The 27,759-nt window shown below is 44.7% G+C and overlaps 1 protein-coding gene across 4 annotated transcripts in view; it reads left to right on the top strand.

Moving 5' to 3' along the window:
* LOC132396156 (bridge-like lipid transfer protein family member 2) overlaps positions 1 to 27,759 on the top strand; it is a 110,074-nt gene that overhangs the window by 37,103 nt on the left and 45,212 nt on the right. For 2 of the 4 annotated variants that reach the window (XR_009512882.1, XM_059973689.1), the window contains exons 13-23: positions 946 to 1,100; positions 2,068 to 2,362; positions 4,767 to 4,972; positions 7,481 to 8,495; positions 11,343 to 11,534; positions 11,614 to 11,816; positions 12,551 to 12,669; positions 13,627 to 13,847; positions 15,185 to 15,375; positions 23,127 to 23,226; positions 25,416 to 25,627. Coding sequence is in view for 3 of the 4 variants with exons in the window: in XM_059973689.1 (XP_059829672.1) it covers positions 946 to 1,100; positions 2,068 to 2,362; positions 4,767 to 4,972; positions 7,481 to 8,495; positions 11,343 to 11,534; positions 11,614 to 11,816; positions 12,551 to 12,669; positions 13,627 to 13,847; positions 15,185 to 15,375; positions 23,127 to 23,226; positions 25,416 to 25,627 (2,909 nt within the window). In the remaining variant the exon portion in view is untranslated. The remainder of the gene's footprint in view (positions 1 to 945; positions 1,101 to 2,067; positions 2,363 to 4,766; positions 4,973 to 7,480; positions 8,496 to 11,342; positions 11,535 to 11,613; positions 11,817 to 12,550; positions 12,670 to 13,626; positions 13,848 to 15,184; positions 15,376 to 23,126; positions 23,227 to 25,415; positions 25,628 to 27,759) is intronic. The other 2 variants (XM_059973691.1, XM_059973690.1) reach the window with 2 other exon arrangements.

The raw sequence follows: 27,759 nt of genomic DNA, 5'->3' as shown, positions 1-27,759 counted from the left end.
GAGGGCAAATGGAATGTTGGCCTTTATTACAAGGGGAATTGAGTACAAGAGCAAGGATGTCCTTTTGCATTTGTACAGGGCCCTGGTGAGACCACACCTGGAATATTGTGTATAGTTTTGGTCTCCAGGTTTAAGGAAGGACATTCTGGCAATTGAGGAAGTGCAGCGTAGATTCACTAGGTTGATTCCTGGGATGGCAGGGCTGTCTTACGCAGAGAGATTGGAGAGATTGGGCTTGTACACACTGGAATCGAGGAGATTGAGAGGGGATCTGATTGAAACGTTTAAGATAATTAAAGGATTTGATAGGATTGAGGCAGGAAATATGTTCCAGATGTTGGGAGAGTCCAGTACCAGAGGGCATGGATTGAGAATAAGAGGTCAGTTATTTAAAACAGAGTTGAGGAAAAACTTCTTCTCCCAGAGAGTTGTGGAGGTGTGGAATGCACTGCCTCGGAAGACGGTGGAGTCCAATTCTCTGGATGCTTTCAAGAAGGAGCTAGATAGATATCTGATGGATAGGGGAATCAAGGGATATGGGGACAAGGCAGGGACTGGGTATTGATAGTGAATGATCAGCCATGATCTCAGAATGGCGGTGCAGACTCGAGGGGCCGAATGGTCTACTTCTGCACCTATTGTCTATTGTCTATTGACTCGGGGAGGAGAACTCTTTCAGAGGGATGGTAGGGGTATGCTGGTTTATTGTGCCGAGTCTGAGTTCTGCTTTGAGTTAGAAATGCTGGGCTCCATGTCTGAAGCAGCCTGGATGCAGTGTGGGAGAGGTACGTGATGGAGGACACTGTCGGGGGTGGAGTGCACTTACCTAATGGTCAGTTACACATTGAACCTCACAGGAGAGGTATATGATGGAGGACATGCCCTGTGGGGTGGAGTGGATTTACTGTATGGTCAGTAACACACTGAACCTCATTGTGCCCACAGACATCCAACACCTGAAGTCACACTGGCGAGGGAACCTGGCACTGAAGAGCCTTTGGTGGAGAGCAGGCGAGGGGTCACAAGTACTGAGAGCACCTCCTCCAGCCAACACCCACGTGTGGGGAGATGTTCTTGTCGTGGATGTGATGAACCTGCAGGTAAGAGAGGGCGGGTGGGATCACATCAAGTGACTGGAGAGGGATGGGGGAATTGAAATTTTGCCTACAGCATGGTCTAGTGTATATGTAGACCTCTGAGATATGATCTTCATTTGACTGAGGAATGACAGGCTGTGTCCTACCGTGTATGAATCTGAATTTGATTTATTACTCCCTCCTCCCATAGATGCTGTCTGGCCTGCTGAGTTCTGCCAGCATTTTGTGTTTTTATTGATTTATTATCACTGATTTGTGTGTCAAATTGCTTAATGGCAGCAATACAGTACAAACATATGAAATTATTATAAATTCAAAAAATAATTACAGGGCCTGTCTCCCCAATAACAGGAAGTATAGGCTACTGAGATTGAAATTTAGTTCATTTCATTTAGAAATACAGCGGAGAACAGGCCCTTCCAGCCCAACGAGCTGTGCCACCCAGCGACCACCTATTTAACCCTAGCCTAGTTATGAGACAATTTACAATGACCACTTAACCAACCAACCAGTATATTTTTGGACTGTGGGAGGAAACCAGAGCACCCGGAGAAACCCACGCAGTCACAGGGAGAATGTACAAACTCCTTACAGGTAGTGGTGGGAATTGAACTCAGGAAATTTATCATAGTCGTGGAGCACTACAGCAGAAAACATGCCCTTCAACCCATCTAATCTGTGCTGACCTGTTATACTGCCTAGTCTCATTGGAGTCACATGGGGTTGGTGGGTGCAGAGTGTCACCTGACATGGTGCTTGGGAGCTTGGGAACGTGATTCATTTGACTGGATGTGATCGTGTTAATGTAGAATGAAACGGTGTGCCAAACAGTCACTGGAGAGTACTGGGGGTGTAATCCACTGTGACTAGTGGGACGGGTGCCCTGTATGTCATAGGTGTAGTATCTGGGAGTGTGGGATGGGTGCATAAACGGACTTTGACTCTTTCCCTGTCCCCCCTCTGTCTCCAGGGGAGTTACAGCCAGGCTCCATCACTAACCAGTGAATATACCAACACTCTGCACCTGGACGGCACAGTAAGTGAGCTACAAGTGGAGATTGTGGAGACGGCGGTGCAGTGTCTGTCAAAGGTATTGTCTTTGATACAGGGAGGTCAGGAGGCACCTTCAAAAGAGAACCCTGTCATCATAGAATGTGACTCTATGCATGAGGATCTGGTTTTCAACAGTGAACCTAAGGTTCGTTTCTCCAGAGTGAATGTTAAACTGGAAGACATCACGCTTTTCTTTCTCTCCAGTACAGCAGGTAAGTCACAAATGATTTCTGTTCCTTTCCATTCCTACACTGGAATCCCGACAGTTAGATAGAGGAGTAAGCTATTCAGCTCCTCAAACGTCTTCTGATGATCTGTATCTTGTCTATCATTACCTACCCTTGTTCTGTTTGGCCCACTCCCATCAGGGAGCAAGCCACATTGCAACTATGCCAGGACCACAAATCTCAAAAACAGTTACTTTACCCAAGCAGCAAGGCTGATCAACACCTCCACCCACTTACCCATCACTCCACCATTACTTTATCTTTTGCTGTCAGTCATACCATGGACAGATATTCTTGTACTTATAGTATCACTTTATGAAATACAATCAGTCTGTGTATATAAGTTATCTTGTGTATTTATATTTATTGTTTTTAAAAATTATTGTTCTTTTTGTGCTGCATACAGTCCGGAGTAACAATTATTTAGTTCTCCTTTACAAGTGTCCTGGAAATGACATTAAGCAATATTGAATCTTGAATCTGTTTCAGTTCCCAGCAGAGATAGGTTCAAGAGCAAAAACTGAAGAATTGATATTTCAAATAGCAATAGGTGATGTTAGGAGTACTCAACAACACACTCAAAATGCTGGAGGTATTCAGTAGGTCAGGCAACATCTATAGAGAGGATGGAAGAGTGAACATTTCGAGCTGAGACCCTTATCAAGACTGGAAAAGAAGTGGACAGAAGCCTGATGAAATTGTTGACTTCTCCCTTCATTTCCAGTCCTGATGAATGTCAGCCTGAAATGCTGACTTGTTATTCCTTTCCATAGATGCTGCCGGACCTGCTGAATTCCTCCAGCATCTTGTGTGTGTTGCTCTCGATTTCCAGCATCTGCAGAATATATTGTTTATGAAATACTCAGCCAGTTAGACAGTATCAGTGGAGAACGAAATAGGATTAATGTTTCATTTTCAGCGTTAACTCTGTTACTCTCCACACAGATACTTCTTGACCTGCTGAGTATTTCTGCTAATCTGTGTTTCTGAGAAATTTGATCAGTCTGTTTACAAACCTCATTTCACCTTGGAGTTTGTAATTCCACCAAACCCCTGTTCAGAAGTGGTTTTTAATTGCACTCATTGTAGCCTGTTATTTCCTCGATCCCTGCCTGAGGATACATCTTAGACAGGAAGACCATAAGCAGAATTAGGCCATTTGGCCCAATACATCTGCTCTGCCATTCCATCATGGTTGATTTATTATCCCTCTCAACCCCATTCTCTTGCCTTCTCCCTGTAACCTTTGACAGGGCATTCAAGAATCTATTGACCCCCACCCAATGAATTTGCTTCCACAACCATCTGTGGCAATGAATTCCACAGATACACTACCATCTAGCTAAAGAAATCCCTCCTCATCTCTGTTCTAAATGGATGTCCCTCTTCTCCATATCATCTATCTAATTGTCCAGACATAGAATGCTACAGCCGGGAGATGAGATTAGTATGGATGGGTGTTTGATGTGAATGTGGTGGTCTTATTCACCTTGATCAGATTACCTCCTCCACCTTCTAAACTCAAGATCAAGATTCAAATTTATTTCTCACGTGTACATCAAAACAAATAGTGAAATGCATCATTTGTGTTTATAACTAACACACCGAAGGATGTGCTGGGAACAGCTTGCAAGTTTTGCCACGTATTCTGGCGTCAACATAGCATCCCCCATAATGGTTGACAGAACACAACAAGCAACAATTGCAAAACAAGCCCTGTTCTTCCCTCTCACCCATCCACTCCAAAGACAGGCATGTGTCCCTATCATTTAATTATGTTCCTTCCATCAATTACGGTTTGTCATTGTGTGGTTGCCAGGATCCTGGACCCGCCTCTGTTCTGGAGGGTTCTGACGAGGCTGTTCTTCCACATCCTTGCAGAGGACAGATTGCTTTAAAAATTCAGTTTGCAGATGAAAGTGTTGCCAGAGGGGTTCGTGTTCGTATCTGCCCTGAATTTCCCTAGGTGCTGGCTGATGTGTTAATTGGGAGATATTCCAATATCTCTCAGCTGATTCTTTCATCCCATAGAAGCATACACCATGGCCAACCATTTCATGCCAGCCAATGGGCACCCATCCGCAGGGTGGCATAGTGGTAAACATAACACTGATTACAGCAGCAGTGACCTGAGTTCAATTGAAGAGTTTGTACATTCTCCCCATGACTGTGTAGGTTTCCTCCAGTCTGATTTCCTGTCGCATTCCAAAAATATGTGGGTTAGTGTTAGTAAATTGTGGGCATGCTATGAATGGTAATCTTGCATGCTGCCCCCAGCACATCCTCTGACTGTGTTAGTTGGTGACGGAAACGACACATTTCACTGTTTCGATGTGCATTTGACAAATGAAGCTAAAGTTTTAAAAAAAAATTCTTTTCTGTTGGATAGGTGCCAGCATTCTGCAGGTGAAATCCGTGTCTGTTGACAACAGTGTGGAGAGTTTAATCAGTGAAGTGGAGAGCTTATCCCTCGCAGTGGAGAAAGATATAACGAACAGTATACAGCTCCATCCTAATCTGAAAAATAGCCCCACACATCTTCTCTCAGTATCCCAGTTCACCGCCGCTTTCTTCACACATGGCTGGTCTTTTGAGGTGAGGATTTGCTGGATAAAGTGACTTCTGACTAGAGCTAGGCACTCCAGACCATCTAAAGCTTGGTTCCTTGGGAAACCTGTCAACTTATAGTCAGGTGGACAAGCTGAGGGTAAAGCTCGCAAAGCTATCTGATTTATTGCTAATTTGTGTTAACTCTTTGAACTATTCTAGATAGTTTTCTGTTGTCTAGAGATGCATTGTTTTCCAGAGTATGCAATTGAATATGTGGAACACACACAAAATGCTGGAGGAACTTAGCAGGTCAGGCAGCATCTATGAAGGGGAATAAGCAGTTGATGTTTCTAGCCGAGACCCTTCATCTGGACTGGAAAGGAAGCCAGAATAAGAAGGTGGAGGAGGGAAGGAGTACAAGTTGGAAGGTGATGGGTAAAACCAAGTGAGAGGGAAGATTGGTGGCTGGGAGAGAGGGATGAAGTGACAAGTTGGGAAGGGATAGGTGGAAAAGTTAAAAGGCTGAAACGTTGACCTCCATAGATGCTGCCCGACCTGCTGAGTTCCTCCAGCATTTTGTGTGTGCTGCTCTGGGTTTCCAGCATCTGCAGAATTTCCTGTGTTATTGAATACATGGGCAGCTGTGTTGCTTTTTTGACTATTATTTACTAGTTGTTTACCTTTGGTGTTATCTCCGGGTAGACCAACGCTCTCCTTTGGAGCTCCTGGCTCTCAGTGCCAGTCCAGAGTTTGGACACTGACTGTGTGGAGTTTCCTGTGGTAGGGTTTCTCGGGGTGCTTGGGTTTCCTCTCACATCACAAAGATGTACAGATTGGTTAATTGTCCGCTGTACATAATACCCGGTGTAGCTGGGAGAATCACAGGGGAGTAGATTACATTGGGAGTAGGATTGTTGGTACAGCAAAGACTTATTATTTTTTTACTTATAGATAAAGCACAGTAACAACCCCATCTGGCCAATGAACCCACACCACCCAAGTGTCCAATTAGCCTATTAACTCTTGCAGCTTTGGAATGTGGGAGGAAACTGGAGCAGCTGGAGGAGACCAGCACAGTCACGGGGAGAATGTACAAACTCATCAGCAGGAATTGGACCCGGTACACTGACTCTATACCATTATGATGACTGCTATGCTACCGTGGCACCAAATAGCCACCTTGATAGACCAAATGGCCTCCTCTTGTCTCCTAATGAAGGGGTTTTATATTCCTGCAGTCAAACACAATAATGAATTAATAACAATTTCTGCTTGTTTTGCCTCTCCGGTCATGGGCCACCTTTAAGTTCCCTGGCACAGATTATTTTGAGTTGCAGGTGCTGTCTCGTCAACGTATGTTGCACCTCCAAACGTCACCACTGCCCTACCATATATGTCCTATAATCTCCCCCAAAACACCACCTAAGGACCAGAGTCAGCCATCCTCTTATGGTCCTCCCTGTTGAACATCAGAGTTCACACTGAACTCCCTCCCACCCCCAAAACAGTGTTTCACCCAAACCACAGCTGTCTTGACTGAGAGTGTGACTGACCACTGTAGCTGCTGAACTTGTCCTCAGGGCAGGGGCTGAACTTCAAAACCATGCAGTCTCTGGTGGAGCTTGCATTGATGGGGGTCTAGGACCTAAGGCAGGGATTCCCAACCTGGAGTCCATGGGCCCCTTGCTTAATGGTATTGGTCCATGGCATAAAAAGGGTGGGAACCTTTTCTAAGGGGTCCATCATATTTCTGAACAGTCCATTGGACCATAAGACAGAGGAGCAGAATTAATTAATTTAGCCCATCAAGTATGCTCCGCCATTCAATCATGGCCAATTAATTATCCCTCTCATCCCCATTCTCCTGCCTTTGCCCTGTAACCTTTGATACCCTGACTAATCAAGAACCTATCAACCACTTTGGTTTCCACAGCCACCTGTGGTAATGAATTCCACAGATTCACCCCTCCCCCCACCCCAGTGAAATAAATTTCTCTTCATCTCTTGTTTTCTGAGGCTGTGCCCTGTTGTCCTAGACTCCCCTGCTATGGGAAACATTCGCTCCACATCCACTTTGTCTAGGCCTTTCAATATTTAATAGGTTTCAATCAAGAATCAATTTTATTAGCATTATATATTTATATGTATTAAGAATTTGAGATCACCCCTCGTGAGATAAAACAGAATATAAAACAGTACAGCACTGGAACAGGCCATTCAACCCACAGTGTTGTGCCAAACTGGCAAAAAGTAAATCAAAACCCTCCCAAAAATGAATCCCTCTCAAAACTCTAATCATTCTTCTAAACATGGGTCCAGGAACTCACAAACACTATCTCATTATTTTGCTCTCTTTTTGCACACTTATTTTGATCAATTGGAGTTTATAGTAATTTCTGATGTACTGTGTTGCTTCTAGAAAACAACAAATTTCACGACATCTGTCCATGATAATAAACATGATTCTGATTCTGTGAGAGGCTGCTCTCACCCCTCTCCTCTGGTGTTGGGGTGCATGATGGATGTGCATCTAACTCCCTCACTTTCTTCCAGCTGCGATCCCTGCAGGATGTCAATGTACAGTGGGATCCTACCAGCCACATGTTCCTCTACCATCACCTCCAGGAGGCCAGGCAAATGCATCAGAGCCTGCGGGCAAGCCTGGCAGCGGGAAAGCTGCCAGTGGGCGAGGACAGTGTGGGTAGGAGGTCTGTCGGTCTGGAGCTGGAGCTGAAGAACCTGACAGTCAGGGCAAAAGTTGCCCCTGAGCACGTGGTCCAGCTGCGGGCAGCGAATGTGGCAGGCAAGGTGCAGGGTGAGGAGAAGCAGCTGCAGGCCTCCCAGCTGGTGCTGGTCTTCGACGGCCACAACATCTTCTCCTTCAGGGAGGCTGAGGTGCAGAGGGAGCTGTGGGATCCACTTCCAGGCTCCAGAGCCGGGATGTGGGCCATCCAGCTCTCCAGCGTCTCTGCAGAGTTCCCCTTCCGTTACGATTTCTCCAGTGCCTTCGACCAGTGTGTGACCGTGGCCAACTGGCTGAAGGCGTTGCACCGTGTTGGCGGTCCCCCGCGGGAGGGGAGACCAGCGGGACCACTGCCCTCCAACATAGTCCTCCGCCTGGGCCAGTTCTCCTTCGTCTTCCTGGACAGCGTCTTTGAGGTAAAGCTGCGAGATGACTATGAGCTGATGAAGGATGAGAGCAAGGAGAGCGCCAAGAGGCTGAAGCTGCTGGATGCCAAGGTGACTGCCCTTCGCAAACAGCATGGTGAGCTGCTGCCCGCCCGCAAGATTGAGGACCTCTATGCCTCACTGGAGCAGACCAACATCAACATGTACGTGCAACGCTCTCAACGTCTCTATGCCAACACACCCATGCGCAAGGCCCTGCTTACCTGGCTGATCACTGATTTGGAGCTGAGGGCCACGGCCGAGGCCTCCACTCACGGCGCACAGCGTGTGCAGGAGGAGATGCAAAGGCTGGACGGCTCCAGCCCCTTCCCCCAGGACGGCCTGCGGCTCCTCATCCACTGGTGCCGGCAGGTGAAGTTCCAAGCCAAAGCGTTTCTTGGTGAGACTGAGGGGTGGGGATGGGGGTGCTGAGGGGTCTTGGCTTGAGTTGGAAAATGTGATGGTGGGGCAGTGTGGTTGATCTTCCTTGTGTTCACACTCTAACTCTCTCCCCCCCCCCCCCCCCACCATCTTCATACCTTCTCTCCCACTGACGCAATGTCACTGTCTCCATCTCAACCTCCTCCATAACCTCATCCCTTTCCTTTGCTCACTTCTCACCTGTCCCCTTCTCTCCACCTCTTTCTCCTCTCCCACCCCACTTCCAACTTTCATCTGGGTACTTTAAAGAATGTAGAATATAGTACAGCACATATATAGTCCATACACATATCACTCATGTTTTTTTAAAAAAAACAAGCCTGCCTCTGGCATTCCACCCCCCCCCCCCCCCCATACTTTCCAAACACTTTAAAATTATGCCCTCTCATAATAGGCATTTCCACTCTAGGAAAAAAGTCTCTAGCTTTCCCCTCTTTCTGTGCCTCTTACCATCTTGTCCACCTCTATCAAGTCACCTCTCATTCTCCTTGCTTAGCCTATCCTCATATGACATGCTCTCTAATCCAGACGGCATTCTGGTGAATCTCCTCTGCATCCTCTCTTTGTCCTTTTTAAAGGTTTTATTGACCTTGGTGGAAGATGCTTTCTGTGAGCTAGCAATATCAGGGTTATCTGGTACAAGGGTTTAATTGGTTTATTGCTGTCACATAGATTCATAGAAAAGTCCTGCACAGAAGCAGGCCCTTTTGCCGAACCATTTAAACTGCCTACTCCCATTGACCTGCTCAGGGACCATATCCCTCCACTCCTCTACCATCCATATATCTACCCAAACTTCTCTTAAATATTGAAATCAAGCTGGCATGCACCATTTGTGCTGGCAGCTCATTCCATGTTCTCTCGACCCTCTGAGTGAAGAAGATTCTCCTCATGTTCCCCTTAAACTTTCCAGCTTTCACTCTTAACCCAAGACCTCTAGTTGTAGTCCCACCCAACTGCAGTGAAAAAAGCCTGTTTGCATTTACCCTCATACCCCTCATAATTTTGTGTATTTGTATACCTCTATCAAATCTCCCCTCAATCTTCTACATTCCATGGAAAAAAAGTAACCTTGTTAATTTTTCCTTGTAATTGATGTCCTCCAGACCTGGCAAAATGCTTGGAAATTTTCCCTGTACTCTTTCAAGCTTTATTTACATTTTTCTTATAGGCAGGTGACCAAGACAGCACATAATACTCCAAATTAGGCCTCACCAATGTCTTATATAACTTCAACATAACATCTCAGCTCCTGTACTTATGAAGGCCAATGTGCCAAAAGCTTTCTTTACAACCCTATCTACCTGTGATACCACTTTCAATGAATTATGAACCTGTTCTTCTTACTTCTTACTTCTTTTGCACTCCTCAGTACCTTACCGTTCACCGTATAAGACTTGGTCCTAACAAAGTGCAACATTTGCACTAAATTCCATGTCCCATTTTTCCAGTTGGTCCAAATCATACTGCAAGCCATGATGGTCTTCTCATTGTTCACTACACCCCCAATATTGGTGTCATCCACAATTCTTTTGATCCAGTTAACCACATTATCATCCAGGTCGCTGATATAGATGACAAACAACAATAGACACAGCACTGATCCCTGCAGCACTCCACTAGTCGTAACCTCCTGACAGAGGGGCAGACATCTACTTCCACTCTGTGGCTTCTCCTGCAAAGCCAGTGTCTAATCCAATTTACTACCTAATCTTGAATACTGAGCGACTGAACCTTCTTGACCGACCTCCCACACAGGACCTTGTCAAATGCCTTGCTGAAGTCCATGTAGACAACATCCACTGTCTTGCCTTCATCAACTTTCTTCTTGATAAGATTGGTTAGACCTGACCTACCACACACGAAGTAATGCTGACTATCCGTAATCAGTTCATGTCTATCTAAGAACTCATATATCCAGTCGCTTAGAATACATTTCAATAACTCTCTCACTACTGATGTCAGACTCACCAGCCTATATTTTCCTGGTTTATTTTTAGAATCTTAAAAGCAGAACAACATTAGCTATCCAATCCTCAGGTTCCTCACCTGTCTCTAAGGATGATTTCAAAATATCTCTGCTAGGTCCGAGGGAGCAGATGATCAGGCCCTCGGGACTTATCTACCCTACTTTACTTCAAGCCAGCAAACACCTCCTCTTCTGTAATCTGTATAGGATCCATGAAGTTGATGCTGCTTTACCTCACTTCCATAGACTGTGTTCATCTCCATCAGATGCAAAAAATTCACTTAAGATCTCCCCCATCTCTTTTGGCTCCACACGTGGATTACCATTCTGATCTCGCAGAGGACCAATTTTAATCCTTTACAATCCTTTTGCTCTTAACATATCTGTAGAACCTTTAGGATTCTTCTTCACCTTGTCTGCTTGGGCGACCTCATGCCTTCTTTTGGCCCTCCTAATTTACTTAAGTGTTCTCTTACATTTCTTATACTTTATAAGCACCTCATTTGTTCCTACCTGCCATTACCTGCTATGCACTTCCTTTTATTTTTTGGAACCAGGGTCTCAATATCCTTTGAAAACCAAGATTCCATGTACCTACATTTGTTATCTTTACCTTTTATTCTGACAACATATACAAGCTTTGTACTTACAAAATTTCACTTTTAGAGGCCTCCCACTTACCAAGCCTGGTGGTACATGCCTTCAGGGTTTTGTATCTCTCAATGCCCACAGTCCAAGGAAGAGCGTCTCTTGTCTGAGAGACTCAAACTGTCTCTGAGTGACTGAGCAGAGAAAGGATGGTGATGATGTTGACTAACCACATGTTCATCCCTGCAGTTCGAATCCGTGATTACCCTCGGTATTTGTTTGAGATACGAGACTGGAATCTTTCGGGAAAGCTGATTGGGTCCGAGGAGGATGGACGACCCCGTGCAAGGCGAAAGGTGAAGCTGTCCCTGGGAGCTCCCTGGGGTGATGCTGTAATCGAGAGGAACATGCCCCCTTTGAAATGGTACCATGACTTTGAGTGTAAGTACTGATGCATTTGGCTCTCATGCTTCTGGTCAAGCCGGATTGGGCTCCTCACCACTTCCCTTTGCCTCTTCAGCCCAGGTCTCCCTCTTCACCATTGTATGGGGTCCATGCTGGGACCCAGCCTGGACACTGATTGGGCAGGCCATCGATCTCCTCACCAAACCCACGGTGGACCCAAGCCCACCCCTCACCTGGTGGGACAAGAGCCGGCTGCTTTTCCATGGGACCTGGAGAATGGACATTGAGCAAGCCAACCTGCACCAGCTTGCTACTGAGGTAGGAGCTCGAAGAGAGAGAAAGGGCTAGGGGCATTGTAAACATGGGGAGGTGGAACAGGAGAAGGAGGGGTGGGAAGGGGAGGAGGGAGGGAGAGACTAGGGGGGTGAATTATCATGAGTCTGTAGGGAGAAGGTTGGGGAGAGTGAGGGAGGGAAGCAGGGAGAGGATGAAGGCCGAAGAAAGGTGAGGTAGAGAAATGGAAGTGGGGAAGCTGCTGTAGGGGGAAGAGGTGGAGTGAGGTATATTACAAGGTGAAGATAATGTGAGTGGGGCGTGAGAAATGGAGGGAAGGAAAGAGTCAGGGAGGTTGTGAAGCTGAGGGAAAGAAGAGTTGAGGGAGAAAGATTAAAAATTATCTTTATTTGTCACATGTTCATTGACAAATTGAAACATACTGTGAAATGTGTCATTTACGTCAGTGACCGGCACAGTCTGAGGATTGTCATGCAGTGTTGCCAACGTAGCATACCCACAACATACTTTCCCTAAGCTATGTATCCTTGGAACATGGGAGGAAACCCATGCAGTCATGGGGAGAATGTACACGCCCCTAACTGATAGTGGCGGGAATTGAGACAGTAGCACTGTGAGGTTTTGGGAAGGAAGAGAGTGTTGGGTGGCAAGGGGAAAGGAGGGTTTGTGAGCATGAGGTGGGGTGGATGTCATTGCAGAGCAGAGTGGGAGGGGATGGTTGTCATGAATTCCTCTGGTTACGTGCTACCATCCTACAGGATCCATACAACACCACTGAGAACATGCACTGGGAATGGAGCAAGTTACAGTTCATCTGGAAGAATTGCCAATTTTGCTTTGCAGGCGACCTAGATGTCAATGTGCGAACTGCATCAAAGTAAGTCCCTACCCCTCTACACATGTTTCTTATTCTGTCCTCTCCCCTGTCTTTCTTGTACTTCTCTTTGTCTCTCTGTTATTTCTGTATTGAGGCAGCGCTGAAGTGAGAGAAAATGTGAGAATGGCGAGAATGCTGTGTGGGTTCATGTGAGGTTTATCATCTTGCAAGTACAGAGGATTTGTTAGACATTGGGTGAGCTTTTATTCTAATCAGGGGTTGGGTATGATGGGCTTCAGTGACTGCATCGCCCCATCACACTCAACAAGTAACTGCCAACCAAAGAAGGCACAACACCTCTACTTTCTTGGAAGTTTGCATAGATTTAGCATATCATCTAATACTCTGACGAACTTCTAAAGATGCACAGGAGAGAGTATGCTGACTTTTTGCAAAACAGTGGCCTGGTATGGTATGGAAACACCAATGCCCAGTAACAGGAAAGTAGTGGGTACAGCCCAGTACTTCGCAGGCAAAATCCTCCCCACCATTGAGCACATCTACATGGAGCATTGCACAAGAAAGCAGCATTTTTCATCAAGGACCCGCACCATCCAGGCCATGATCTCTTCTCATTGCCACCATCTGGAAAAAGATACAGGAGCTTTTAAGTCCCACACCACAGAGTCCAGGAAAAGTTGCTACCCTACAACCATCAGACTCTTAAACCAGAATGAAGGTCTTCACTCACCTCAGCTGAACTGATTCCACAGCCTACAGCCTCACCTCACTTTCAAGGACTCTACAACTCATTCTCAGTATTAGTTATTTTTTTATTTGCCCATTAGTTGTTTGTCAGTCTTTGTTTATGTATAGTTTTTCATAAATTCTATTGTTTTTCTTTATTTTCTTGTAAGTACCTGTAGAAAAATTAACCTTAAGGTAGCATATGGTAACATGTATGTATTTTGGTAATAAATGTTACTTTGACTGTGACATTGTTTACTTCCTCCACAGGTATGATGACTGCTGCTTTCTTCACTTACCTGACCTGCACCTCACCATTGACCTCCAGTGGATCTGCCAGGGAAACCCCTTTGACCACCACAGCGTTGCGTTGTGCTCTTCGAACAACCTGGAAACCCTACCAGATGGAGAGGTGCATGATTCCTATAAACTCTTCCGATCACGGAATCTCAACCTTTCGCTAATGATGAACCTGGATGCATCAGGCAGAGGTGAGTGTGACCACAAGGACTGACCCTGTGTATGCTGGTTTATGCTTGTGTGAGTGAGTATGTACTTAAATGGTGAGTATTTACACTAGAGTGAATGTGAACATGAACAGTATGTTTACACTGGTGTTTACACGAGTGTGAGTGTACACTGGAACAGTATGTGTACACTGGTGTTCACACGAGTGTGTGTGTGTAATGGAACAGTATATTTACACTGGTGTTCGCACAAGTGCGAGTGTGTACTGGAACAGTATATTTAACACTGGTGTTCACACAAGTGCGAGTGTGTACTGGAACAGCATATTTAACACTGGTGTTCACACAAGTGCGAGTGTGTACTGGAACAGTATATTTAACACTGGTGTTCACACAAGCGCGAGTGTGTACTGGAACAGTATACTTACACTGGTGTTCACACGAGTGTGTGTGTGTACTGGAACAGTATATTTACACTGGTGTATCGGAACAGCATGTTTACCGTGGTGCAGCCTATCAGTGTACCATGGTGAGCATTCTGACACGCCGCATCACTGTCTAGTGTGGAGGGGCTTCTGCACAGGACTGAAAGAAGCTGCAGAAGGCTTCAGCTTCTAGTCAGCTCCATCTGGTACTAGCCTACAAAGTACCAAGACATCTTTAGGGAGTGGTGTCTCAGAAAGGCACTGTCCATTATTAAAGACCTCTAGCATCCAGGGCATGCCCTTTTCTCACTGTTACCATCAGGTAGGAGGTACAGAAACCTGAAGGCACACACTCAACGATTCAGGAACAGCTTCTTCCCCTCTGCCATCTGATTCCTAAATGGACATTGAAGCTTTGGACACTACCTCAATGTATTTAATATAAAATATTCCTTTTTTTGCACATTTTTTAATAATCTATTCAATATATATAATTTATGTACTTGTTTATTTATTATTGTTTAATTTTATTTATTATTATTTTTTTCTGTCTCTGCTAGATTATGTATTGCATTGAACTGCTGCTGCTAAGTTAACAGATTTCATGTCACATGCCGGTGATAATAAACCTGATTCTGATTCTGACACGAGTGTGAGTGTGTGCTGGGACATTGCATTTACACTGGTGTTTACACTAGTGTGACTGATTGTGTACCAGAAGGGTGTGAGTTATACTGCTCTATGTGTCTGTGTCCCGGATGGGGAGGCCAGGTGTTTACACTTTGCTGTGAGTGAGCACATTGTTTTTTTACATTTTTTGAAAAATCCAGAATGATTTAGTAAGTGTAACCTGGGGAGTGGAGCTCCCTCCCCAAGCTGTGCTGGTGGGCGCTGAGATTTTGGGGCAGTTGGTAATAACTACTGTTGCACACTCAGGAAGCACCGAGTCACGAATCCTGTTGTATAGCAGCACCCTGCGTTGGATGCAGAACTTCTGGGCTACGTGGACAACTGTTTCCAGACCCATCTGTCGGGGGAAGCTCTTCAATAATCTGAAACCAAGCAAGAAGAAGCTGAGCCAACATTACAAGCTGGTGTCCTTCAATCCCGTCTTTCCCCAATTACAGGTACTGTACCTTGTCCTGACCTTCACCGATCCTTTCAGCAGAACAACACAAACAACAACAGCAGCAAAGCAAGCCCTTTTCCCACCCACGCAGACAGGCCTCCACCAGGACTCTCAGACATCAGGCCTCCAACTATTCTCTGGCCCAGACATGTAGATGTCAGGCCTGTGACCTCCAGACTCCATTGTGGACTTGCTGGTCTTTGGTAAATGCTGCTTTGCAGGCAGTTCATCCTGCAGTTACAGATCTGTATGCAACTGGATGACGAAGAATGTTTCCTGATGACCTGCAGCTCCCCGCTGTCCTGTTTCCCACCATCTGTGGAAGTCCATAAGACATGGGAGCAGAATTAGGCCATTTGGCCTATTGAGTCTACTCTGCCATTCAATCATGGCTGATCCTTTTTTTTCCTCCTCAACCCCACTCCCAACCTTCTCCCTGTAACCTTTGATGCCATGGCCAATCAAGAACCTATCAAACTCTGCCTTAAATACACCCAACGAACTGACCTCCACAGTGGCTACTCTCTGTTCACCACTCTCTGGCTAAAGGAATTTCTCTGCATCTCAGTTTTAAATGAATGTCCCTCTAACCTGATGCTATGCCCTCTTACCCTAGACTCCCCCACCATGGGAACACCCTTTCCACATCTAATATGTCTAAGCCTTTAAACATTCTAAAGGTTTCAAAGAGATCCCCCCTCATCCTTCTATATTCCAGCGAGTACAGGCCCAGAGCATTCCTCATATGATAACCCTTTCATTCCTGAAATTATCCTTGTAAATCTCCTCTGAACCCTCTCCAATGCCTGCACATCTTTTCTCAGATAAGGAGCCCAAAACTCTTCTCAGTACTCAAGGTGAAGCCTCACCAGTACCTTATAAAGCCTCGGCATTACATGCCTGCTCTTATATTCCAGACCTCTTGGAATGAATGCTAACATTGCATTTGTCTTCCTCACCACTGACTCTACCTGCAAGTTAACTTTTAGGTGTTCTGCACAAGGACTTCCAAGTCTTTTTGCATCTCAGATTTTTGGATTTTCTCCCTGTTCAGAAAATAGTCTGTACACTTATTTCTACTACCAAAGTGCATGTCCGTACATTTTCCAACGCTGTATTTTATTTGCCACTTTCTTACCCATTCTCTTGATCTGTTTAAGTCCTTATGCAGCCTTTCTGTTTCCTCAACATTACTTGCCCCTCCAGCAATCTTCATAGAATCTACAAACTTGGCAACAAAGCCAGCTATTCCCTCATCTAAATCATTGATATACAGCATAAAAAGAAGTGGTCCCAACAACAACCCCTGTGGAACACCACTACTTACTGGCAGCCAACCAAAAAAGGATCCTTTTATTTCCAATAAAAACACAAAATGCTGGCAGAACTCAGCAAGGCCAGACAGCATCTATGGGAGGAGGTAGTGACGACGTTTCAGGCCGAAACCCTTCATCAGGACCCTTTTATTTCCATTTGCTACCTCTTACCAATGCCTCTTACCAATACTGTGTCAGTAACTTTGCTGTAATACCATGGGCTCTTAACTTGGTAAGCAGCCTCATGCATGGCACCTTGTCAAAGGCCTTCTGGAAGTCCAAAAATACAACATCCACTGCATCCCCTTTATCTATCCTACTTGTAATCTCCTCAAAGAATTCCATCAGGGAAGATTTTCCCTTAAGGACTTTGACTTTGTTGACTTTGTTTTATCTTGCCCTTTGTCAGCAAGTACTTAATAACTTTGTCATTAATAATCGATTCCAACATTGTCCCTACCACTGAGGTCAGGCTAACTGGTCTATAATTTCCTTTCTCTTGCCTTCCTCTTTCGATGAAGAGTGAAGTGACATTTGCAATTTTCTGGTCCTCTGGAACCATGTTGGAGTCCAATGATTCTTGAAAGATAATTACTAATTCCTCCAATATCTCTACTGCTACCTCTTTCAGTCTGTTGAGCACTACCTCCCTTGTAATAATAACTGCACTCGATCTCTTCCCACACACCCTTCAACACCTGGTACACTGTTAGTGTCTTCTGCAGTGAAGACTGATGCAAAATACTCATCTAGTTCATCTTTTCCCTCATAATGATTCTTCTGGTTGCTTTCTGTAAGGTTTTAAAAGTTTCCCAATCCTCTATCTTCCTGCTAGTTTTTGCTTTGTGTGTGCCTTCTCTTTTGCTTTTACATTAGCTTTGACTTCCCTTGTTAGCATGGTTGTACTGTTTTGCCATTTGAGTATTTCTTTGCTTTTGGAAACAATCTATCCTGTAACTTCCTCATTTTTCCCAGAAATTCAAGTCCTGTCATCCCTGCTAGCACCTCCTTCCAATTTACTTCGGGGGTGTTCCCCAGACCCCTCTTTTATCCTTACTCACAGGGTCTCAGATGTCAGTCAGGTTGGGATGATGCAATCCCTCAACCAGACCACTCTGGTCGTCCCCTGAGGGGTTTCAATGAATAGTACAGTACTCTATACACAATTCCTTCTCCAAGAGACAATAGCAGTAGTCAGTGGTTCCGTTCCGCTGATGTCAGGGGACATTCCACCTGGTTGTGTATTCTGGGTGTCTCGCTCTCATTTCCTGGGTCTCAGACCCGAAATAATAGCGATCTTGCGATTCTCAAAAAGGAGGGGGCGACTTTGTACCCTTCGGCCCCTCAGAGTTGCTCCACCTTCGTAACATTATCAACTTTCAAGTCATACTGAATCATACTATCTCTGCCTCCTAAGGGTTCCTTTAAGACCTTATGTTCCCTAATCACCTCTAGTTCATTATATAACACTCAATCCAGTATAGCCGATCCCTTATAAGGCTCAATAGCAAGCCATCTCATAGGCATTCAGCAAATTCACTCTCTTGAGATCCATTACCAACCTGATTTTTTCCCAATCTACCTGCGTGTAAAAATCTCTCATGATTATCATAACATTGCTGTTTTGACATGCTTTTTCTATGTCCCATTGTAATCTGTAGTCCACTTCCCAGCTGCTGCTTATAGGCTTGTATATACTGCTATCAGGATCCTTCTACCCTTGCAGATCACAACCCACAAGGATTCTACGTCTTCTGATCCTATGTCATATCTTTCTACTGATTTGTTGCTGTTCTTTACCAGCAGGGCATGCCACTCCTTCTGCCTACCTTCCTATCCCTCTGATACAACGTGTAACCTTGGACATTCAGCTCCTAACTACAACCATCCTTCAACCATGATTCAGTGATGGCCACAACATCATACCTGGCAATCTGTAATATTACAACAAAATCATCCACCTTATTTCTTATAGACAATAGATAACAGGTGCAGGAGTAGGCCAATCGGCCCTTTGAGCCAGCACAGTCATTCACTGTGATCGTGGCTGATCATCCACAATCAGTACCCTGTTTCTGCCTTCTCCCCGTATCCCTTGACTCCACTATCTTTAACAGCTCTATCTAACTCTTTCTTGAAAGCATCCAGAGAATTGGCCTCCACTGCTTTCTGAGGCAGAGCATTCCATAGATCCAAAGCACTCTGGTGAAAAAGTTTTTCCTGAACTCCGTTCTAAATGGCCTACCCCTTATTCTTAAACTGTGGCCTCTGGTTCTAGACTCCCCCAACATTGGGAACATGTTTCCTGCCTCTAGCATGTCCAATCCCTTAATAATCTTATATGTTTCAATCAGATCCCCTCTCATCCTTCTAAATTCCAGTGTACACAAGCCCAGTCGCTCCTATCTTTCAACATATGACAGTCCTGCCATCCCAGGAATTAACCTTGTGAACCTATGCTGCACTCCCTCAATAGCAAGAATGTCTTTCCTTAAATTTGGAGACCAAAACTGAACACAATACTCCAGGTGTGGTCTCACCAGGGCCCTGTACAACCTCTTTGCTCCTATACTCAATTCCCCTTGTTATTAAGGCCAACATGCCATTAGCTTTCTTCACTGCCTGCTGTACCTACATGCTTACTTTCAGTGACTGATGAACAAGGACACCTAGATTTCATTGTACTTGTCCTTTTCCTAACTTGACACCATTCAGGTAGTAATCTGCCTTCCTGTTCTTGCCACCAAAGTAGATAATCGCACATTTATCCACATTAAACTGCATCTGCCCACTCACCCAACCTGTCCAAGTCACCCTGCATTCTCCTAAGATCCAACTCCCATTTCACACTGCCACCCAGCTTTGTGTCATCAGCAAATTTGCTAATGTTACTTTTAATCCTTTCTTCTAAATCGTTAATGTATATTGTAAATAGATGTGGTCCCAGCACTGAACCATGCGGTAACCCACTAGTCACTGCCTGCCAATCTGAAAAGGACCCGTTAATCCCTACTCTTTGTTTCTTGTCTGCCAACCAATTTTCTATCCCGTTCAGTACCCTACCCCCCAATACCATGTGCTCTAATTTTGCCCACTAATCTCCTATGTGGGACCTTATCAAAGGCTTTCTGGAAGTCCAGTTACACTACATCCACTGGCTCTCACTTGTCCATTTTCATAGTTACATCTTCAAAAAATTCTAGAAGATTAGTCAAGCATGATTTCCCCTTTGTAAATCCATGCTGACTCGGACCGATCCTGTTACTGCTATCCAAATGTGCTGCAATTTCATCTTTATTAATTGACTCCAGCATCTTCCCCACCACTGATGTCAGGCTAACTGGTCTATGCATTGTCTTATACTCCGTGCATTGAGATATAACACTTTTCTTTCTTTTGCAATCTTTTATTAAATTTTCAAAGACACATACATAGCAGTCATAATAGTACAAAGGGAGTGGGAGTACATTGTTGGCAATTAACACATGTGAGTAGAAACTATAGGTAACACCAATATGATTGACCTCTCAAATTCTTAATATAGACATAAAAGGATGAAAAAAAAACCCAAATGAAAAATCAAAAACAAAGTAAACTAAACTAAACAAAGCTGGGCTATTATATCGGATAAAGTCATTAATGTCATCAACTCTGCTCCTCTACTCAAATTAATAAATAATATAAAGCAATCGGAAAATATCAAATTACATTCTATTGAAAGTATTGAATAAATGGCCTCTTAAGTTTCTTCAAATTTAACTGAAGGATCAAAGGTGCCTCTACTAATTTTTTCTAAGTTTAAACAGGATATGGTTTGGGGAAAACCACTGAGATGTAGTTGGAGGATTCATCTCTTTCCAATTCAATAAAATAGTTCTTCTAGCCATTAAAGTAGCAAATTCATTCCTGTTGTTATATCCTTGCTCGCTCAGTTTAGTAACTTTTCTGGTTACAAACTGAATCTTAATAAGAGTGAACTTTTCCCTTTAAATATGCAAGTTCCAATTTATAGACGTTTACCATTTAGATTGGTTATGGATTATTTTACTTATCTAGGTGTTAAAATCACTAAAAAACGTAAGGATTTATTTAACGTCAATTTTTTACCTTTAATAGACTAGGTCAAACAATCGCTTACTAAATGGTCTTCACCATCTATATCACTGATTGGTCGAATTCATGCTATTAAGATGACTATTTTACCTAAATTTTTATATCTTTTCTAATCGGTACCAATCTTTATTCCTAAATCCTTTTTTTGATACTATTGACTCTAAAATTTCGTCTTATATATGACAGAATAAAAATCCTAGGTTAAGTAAAAAAATACTTGCAGAAATCCAGAAAGAACAGTGGCTTGGCACTGCCGAATTTAAAATTTTATTATTGGGCAATTAATATTCAATATTTAATATTTTGGACACAAGATGTGGATATTAATGTCAGTCTGCAATGGGTTAACCTTGAATGTAATTCTGCACAAGGATTTTCATTGGTTTCAATCTTAGGGACTTCGCTTCCCTTTGGTCTTTCTAAATTGAATAAACAAATGTTTAATCCAATAATTAAACATACATTACGAATATGGTTTCAGTTTTGTAAATTTTTTAGCTTGAATAAATTTATTTTATCAAGTCCTATTATATCTAATTTTTTCTTTCAACCCTCTGTTATGGATCAAGCTTTTTTGGTATGGAAAACAAAGGGTATAATATGTTTTCATGATTTATTTTTGGATAACTATTTCATGTCTTTTGAACAGTTGTCTAATAAATATAATTTGCCCAGATCCCATTTTTTTAAGATACTTACAGATCAGAGATTTTTTTAAATATGATGCTACCTACTTTTCCGATTTCTTATCCAACCCATATCACGGAAAAATTTTTAGGCTTAAACCCTTATCAAAAGCGTTTAATAGCAATCACTTATGATATTATTATGAAAATACAGTCAGATATATCCGATAAAATTAAAAATGAATGGCAGAAGGAACTTCAACTTTCTTTACCTATAGAGAAATGGGAGAAAGTCTCTCAATTAGAGATATAACACTTTTGAGTACTGTATTTGCAGTATCTTTTTGATTCGGCATCCCTAATGCACTGATACTCACCCTACAGGCTGCAGTTTTGTCTTATCGTCTGCCTGCCCTTCCTGACAGTCTGACTGCATGCTATCTTTGCTTTTTCACCATTGGTCCTATCCCTTCAATCTGGTTCCCACCCCACTTCCAAATAGTTTAAACCCTCCCCAACAACTCTAACAAACCTGCCCGTGAGACTATTGGACCTTCTGGGGTTCAGATGCAACCCATCCCTTTTATACAGGTCATATCTCCCCCAGAAGAGATCTGAATGATCCAAGAACCTGAAGCCCTGCCTCTGCACCAGCTTCTGAGCCACACATTTATCTGCCAAATCATCTTGTTTCTGCCCTCAATGGTGCCTGGCACAGGCTGTAACCCAGAAATTATTATGCTGCAGCTCCTGGTTCTCAGTTTTCTGCATAACTCTAAATTCTCTCTTCAGAGCTTCTTTGCTTTTCCTTCCTATGTCATTGGTACCAAAATAATCTGGTTGCTCTCCCTCCCCTTCCAAAATGCTGTGAACGTGATCTGAGGCGTCCCTGACCCTGGCAGCTAGGAGGCAACAGACCATCCGGGTATCTCTGAGAGTGCTCCACTCTCAGGGTTTCCGAGTTTTTCCAGATATCTGGAAGATTCTGGATGGCTGATGGAATAACCAGGGTGTCTACTTGACTCCAGATTGTCCAGATCACTTAGGAATTTTCTATAATGCCTGGATTTCGTGGTCTTCGTGAAAGTGTGCAATTGTTTCTGGATGCTCTAGATTTAGATTAGATTGCCCAACACAGTCTGAGGATGTGCTGGGGGCAAGCCTGCAAGTGTCACTATGCTTCTAGTGCCAATATTGCAGGCCCACGACTTACTAACCCTTATTAATCCATACACCTCATAACATGGGAGGAAACCGGAGCACCCAGAGGAAAGCCTTACTGTCTTGGGGAGAACGAACAAACTCCTTACATTCAGTGGCAGGAATTAAGCCTGGAATGCTGGTGCTGTAATAGTGTTATGCTACATGCCACAGAGATTGTTGGAGTCTCTCTAGACCAGTGGTCTCCAACCTCTGGGCCGCGGAGCAGTACCGGACCGCAAAGCATATGCTACCAGGCCGTGAGGAAACGATATGATTTGGCGGTATGAAGCTATATGAGTCGGCTGCACTGCAGTGAAAGAGATGCACTGCAGCTGACTCGTATCGCTTCATACCGCCAAATCGTATCGTTTCCTCGCAGCCCGGTGGTTGGGAACCACTGCTGTAGATATACCGGGAAGTGCCTGCGTATATTTCTGAGAGATTTCTGTTGACATTGGACATTATCTAATCCTTATGATTCACCCCCTCAGGTTCATTACTGGGCTTCATTTGCCCAACAGCGGGGTATCGAACTGCAGTGCTCCCAAGGGTACGTGTCATGCCGAGGAACACAGAGGTTCATTCCCCAGGGTAAGAAAATTTGCGTTTCCATTCAAGAACTAGTGCGTTGAGTTATCATGGAAACATGGTCAATCTATACACAAACAGTTCCCAAATGTACCAGCAAATAAACAATGTATTTATGTAGCAATATTGATGCTGAATATTGGCTAGAGATATCAACAGACAAAATAGAATAGACAGTAGGTGCAGGAGTAGGCCATTTGGCCCTCTAGCTAGCACCGCCATTCACTGTGATCATGGCTGATCATACACAATCAGTACCCCATTCCTGCCCTCTCCCCATATACCTTGACCCCGCTATCTATAAGAGCTCTATCTAACTCTCTCTTGAATGCATCCAGAGACTTGGCCTCCACTGCCTTCTGGGGCAGAGCATTCCACATATCCACCACTCTCTGCGTGGAAAAAGTTTTTCCGCATCTCAGTTCTAAATGGCTTACCCCTTATTCTTAAACTGTGGCCTCTAGTTCTGGACTCACCTATCAGCGGGAACATGCTTCCTGCCTCCAGCGTGTCCAAGCCCTTAATAATCTTATATGTTTCAATCAGATCCCCTCTCATCCTTCTAAATTCCAGTGTATACAAGCCCAGTCACTCCAATCTTTCAACATTTGACAGTCCTGCCATTCCGGGAATTAACCTTGTAAACCTACACTGCACTCCCTCAATAGCAAGAATGTCCTTCCTCAAATTTGGAGACCAAAACTGCACACAATACTCCAGGTGTGGTCTCACCAGGGCCCTGTACAGCTGCAGAAGGACCTCTTTACTCCTATACTCAATTCCTCTTGTTATAAAGGCTAGCATGCCATTGGCTTTCTTCACTGCCTGCTGTACCTGCATGCTTGCTTTCATTGACTGATGTATAAGAACACCTAGATCTCATTGTACTTCCCCTTTACCTAACTTGACTCCATTTAGATAGTAATCTGCCTTCCTGTTCTTGCCACCAAAGTGGATAACCTCACATTTATCCACATTAAACTGCATCTGCCATACATTTGCCCACTCACCCAACCTGTCCGAGTCACCCTGCATTCTCATAACATCTTCCTGACATTTCACACTGCCACCCAGCTTTGTGTCATCAGCAAATTTGCTAATGTTACTTTTAATCCCTTCATCTAAAAATTAATGTATATTGTAAACAGCTGCGGTCCCAGCACTGAACCTTGCGGTACCCCACTAGTCATAGCCTGCCATTCCGAAAGGGACCGTTAATCGCTACTCTTTGTTTCCTGACAGCCAGCCAATTTTCAATCCATGTCAGTACTCTGCCCCCAATACCATGTGCCCTAATTTTGCCCACTAATCTCCTATGTGGGACTTTATCAAAAGCTTTCTGGAAGTCCAGGTACACTACATCCACTGGCTCTCCCTTGACCATTTTCATAGTTACATCCTCAAAAAACTCCAGAAGATTAGTCAAGCATGATTTTCCCTTCATAAATCCATGCTGACTCGGACTGATCCTTCTACTGCTAACCAAATGTGTCGTAATTTCCTCTTTTATAATTGACTCCAGCATCTTTCCCACCACCACAACACTCCCAGCATTTAAGAGAAATTAGTGTAGGTACATATTTGGGAGGGGTATGGAGGGTTATAGTCTGGGTGCAGATCAATGATGGGACCAGGCAAATTAATGGTTTGGCATGGACACTATGGGCTGAAGGGCCTGTTTCTGTGCTGTAGTGTTCTATCCCTCTATGAAGCTCTCTCCTTCTCCTCTCTCCCACTGTTTCCCTCATCGCTGTTTCCCTCCCCCCGTCCCCATCTTCCCATTACCATCTTCCTCCCTTTCCTTCTCCCTCTACTTTGCCCATCACCCTCCCTCATCATCTGTCTTCCCCAGCTCTTCCCCATCACCATCTCCCTTCCTTTCTCTTCCCCATCACCATCTCCCTCCCTTCCTGTCTCCCCATCTCCCTCCCCTTCTCTCTCCCAATCACTGTCTCCCTCTCTTCCCTCCTCTCTCACCATCACCATCTCCCTTCCTCCTCTCTCAGCCCACCCACCCCCCCCACCTCCTCTCTCCCCATTTGTTATCCCATCAGCGCAGTTCATTCCAGGAAGCATTTGGGTAACCTGCTTTTGCCCTGCTCTCTGGGTTTGAGTGGGGAGTGGGGTAGTGTTGGGGTAGGGTCACTGGAGGGTCTCAACCCTGGACACTCTCCCTGTGTACTCATGGACAGGCTGTGCCTCAGCAGGGGGCTCGGTGCTGAGACGGCCGATCTCGGAGTGGAATGTCACTGAGATGTACAGCAAGCTGAACCTGGTCACTGTCTACCTGATGACATCAGCTGCGGAAGAGAGCGCCGAGCAGCGGCTGGACGCACAGGTGACCAAGACTCACCTCCTCAGCCTCTCGTCCCTCAACTACCAGAGGCAGAACAAAGTGGAGGAGGTAACTGCGGTAGGAGGGAGGGGAGTAATTGGTTGGGGGGAGCGGTGGTAATCCTGGGGCAAGGGAAGGTGGTAACCATGGGGAAGGGAGGAGAGATAACTGCGGTTAGAGGGAGAGGTGGTAATCCTGGGGCAAGGGGAGGGAGGAGAGGAGGTAATGTCGTCGGGTGGGGAAGACGTAATCCTGGAGCAACAGGAGGGAGGAGAAGTAATCATGTGGGAGGGAGAGGAGGTAAATGTGGTTGGGGTGAGAGGAGGTATCTATGGGGAAAAGGGAGGTGGCAACCGTGGTCGGGGGGGTAGAGGGGAGGTGGCAACCATGGTCAAGGTGGGAAGGTGGCAAATGTGATGAGGGATGGAGGTGGCAACCCTGCTCGGGGTGGGTGAGAGGGGAGGTGTCATCCATGGTCGGTGGGGGTAGAGAGAAGGTGGCAAACGTGGAGGGGAGGGGTAAGATACTGGGATACGGAAGCAACTTGGATCGAAGCCCGTCAGGCTCGTTCTCCCATTGTTCTTACTGGCAAAGGTCTGTTCACTTGAAAATAAACTAGACTACTTAGGCCTGAGAGATGAAGAACATCTACGGTCTCATCCTCGCTAAATCTGGCTTCAGAACTTGATACTAGACGTGGTCATCCAGCTGGAGGGTTCCAGCACATTTTGGGCTGACAGGAACCCAGCCATCTTAAGCAAGCCCCATGGTAACAGTATCAGTATTTACATAAGTAAGGACTGGTGTACAGATGCTTTAGCAGTGACAGTTCACAGATAACTGAGTTTATTTTTGTGATGTGCAGACTGTTTTGTATGCTGAGGGAGTTTACTACAGTTAAGTTGATAGCTGTGTATATCCCCTCCACCTTTGCTAATGCCAGTGAGGCATTGCGTGAGCTCTACAGCATCATCAGTAACGTTCAAACCAAGCACCCCAATGGTATCTTCATCGTTACTGGTGATTTTAATCATGCAAAACTAAAAACAGTCCTGTCTAAATCTACCTGCATGTTGGTTTTGCTACAAGAGGTGAAAATACACTAGACATGGTTTATACTAACATAGCAGATGCATATAAAGTAGTCCCTCAGCCGCACATTGGGCTCTCAGATCACTGATCTGTAATGCTAATTCCAGCATAAAATTGCTGATCAAATGGGTTAAACTAGTTCTAAAGGTCTGAAGGGGCAATCTCAGTATTGCAGGACTGCTTTGAAAACATGAACTGGAGAATGTTCAGGGAGGCTGCTACCTATGGCAGCTATGTTAACATTAAGAGATATGTGTATTCTGTGCCCAGCAACATCGTGAAGTGTACTGAGGATGCTATTATCACAAAACACATCCATATGAAGGCAAATCAGAAGCCATGGCTTACTGCAGACATCTGTGCACAGCTGAGGGACTGTGAATCTTGTCTTTAGATTGGGAGATGTGACAGCTCTCAGGACAGGGAAGCAAGAACTGTGCTTTCCTGCTCCATCAGGAAGGGGAAACGGGAGCATTCTTGGAGAATTTACAACCACTTCTGCGATACCTGGGACACAAGACACATGAGGCAGGGAATTCAGAGGATTACAGACTACATGTGTACCTTGTACATCAGTGACCAGGATGCCTCACTCCTCAACAGGCTGAATATCATTTATGCCTGGTTTGATGCACAGAACAAACTGCTGGCGAGGAAGGCTCTCCTCCCTTCAGGGGAGAAGACATTCCATCTGGCTGAAGCTGAGGTGAGGAAGACCCTGGCCAGAGTCAACCCACGTAAAGCTGCAGGGCCCAGTGATAGACAATAGACAATAGGTGCTGAAGTAGACCATTCGGCCCTTCGAGCCTGTACCGCCATTCTGAGATCATGGCTGATCATCTACTATCAATACCCAGTAGTGATGTACCAGGTAGGGTTCTGAAAGACTGAGGTACTGATGGGTATATTCAACACCTCTCTGGAGGTGTTGTCCCCTTGGTTTTCAAGGTGGCAACCATCAATCCAGTGCCAAAGGTGACAGTAACCTGCCTAAATGACTATCATCCAGTGGTATTAACATCAACCATTTTGAAATACTTTGAGCAACTAGTCATGGAGTACATTAAAGCCTTACTTCCAGTTACATTGGACCCTTTCTGGTTCACCTA

Source organism: Hypanus sabinus, chromosome 6 (genome assembly GCF_030144855.1).
Source record: "Hypanus sabinus isolate sHypSab1 chromosome 6, sHypSab1.hap1, whole genome shotgun sequence".
In the NCBI taxonomy this organism is placed as follows: Eukaryota; Metazoa; Chordata; class Chondrichthyes; order Myliobatiformes; family Dasyatidae; genus Hypanus; species Hypanus sabinus.
The sequence above is the reverse complement of the archived record's forward strand: the minus strand, read 5'-3'. Positions and strand labels throughout refer to the sequence as shown.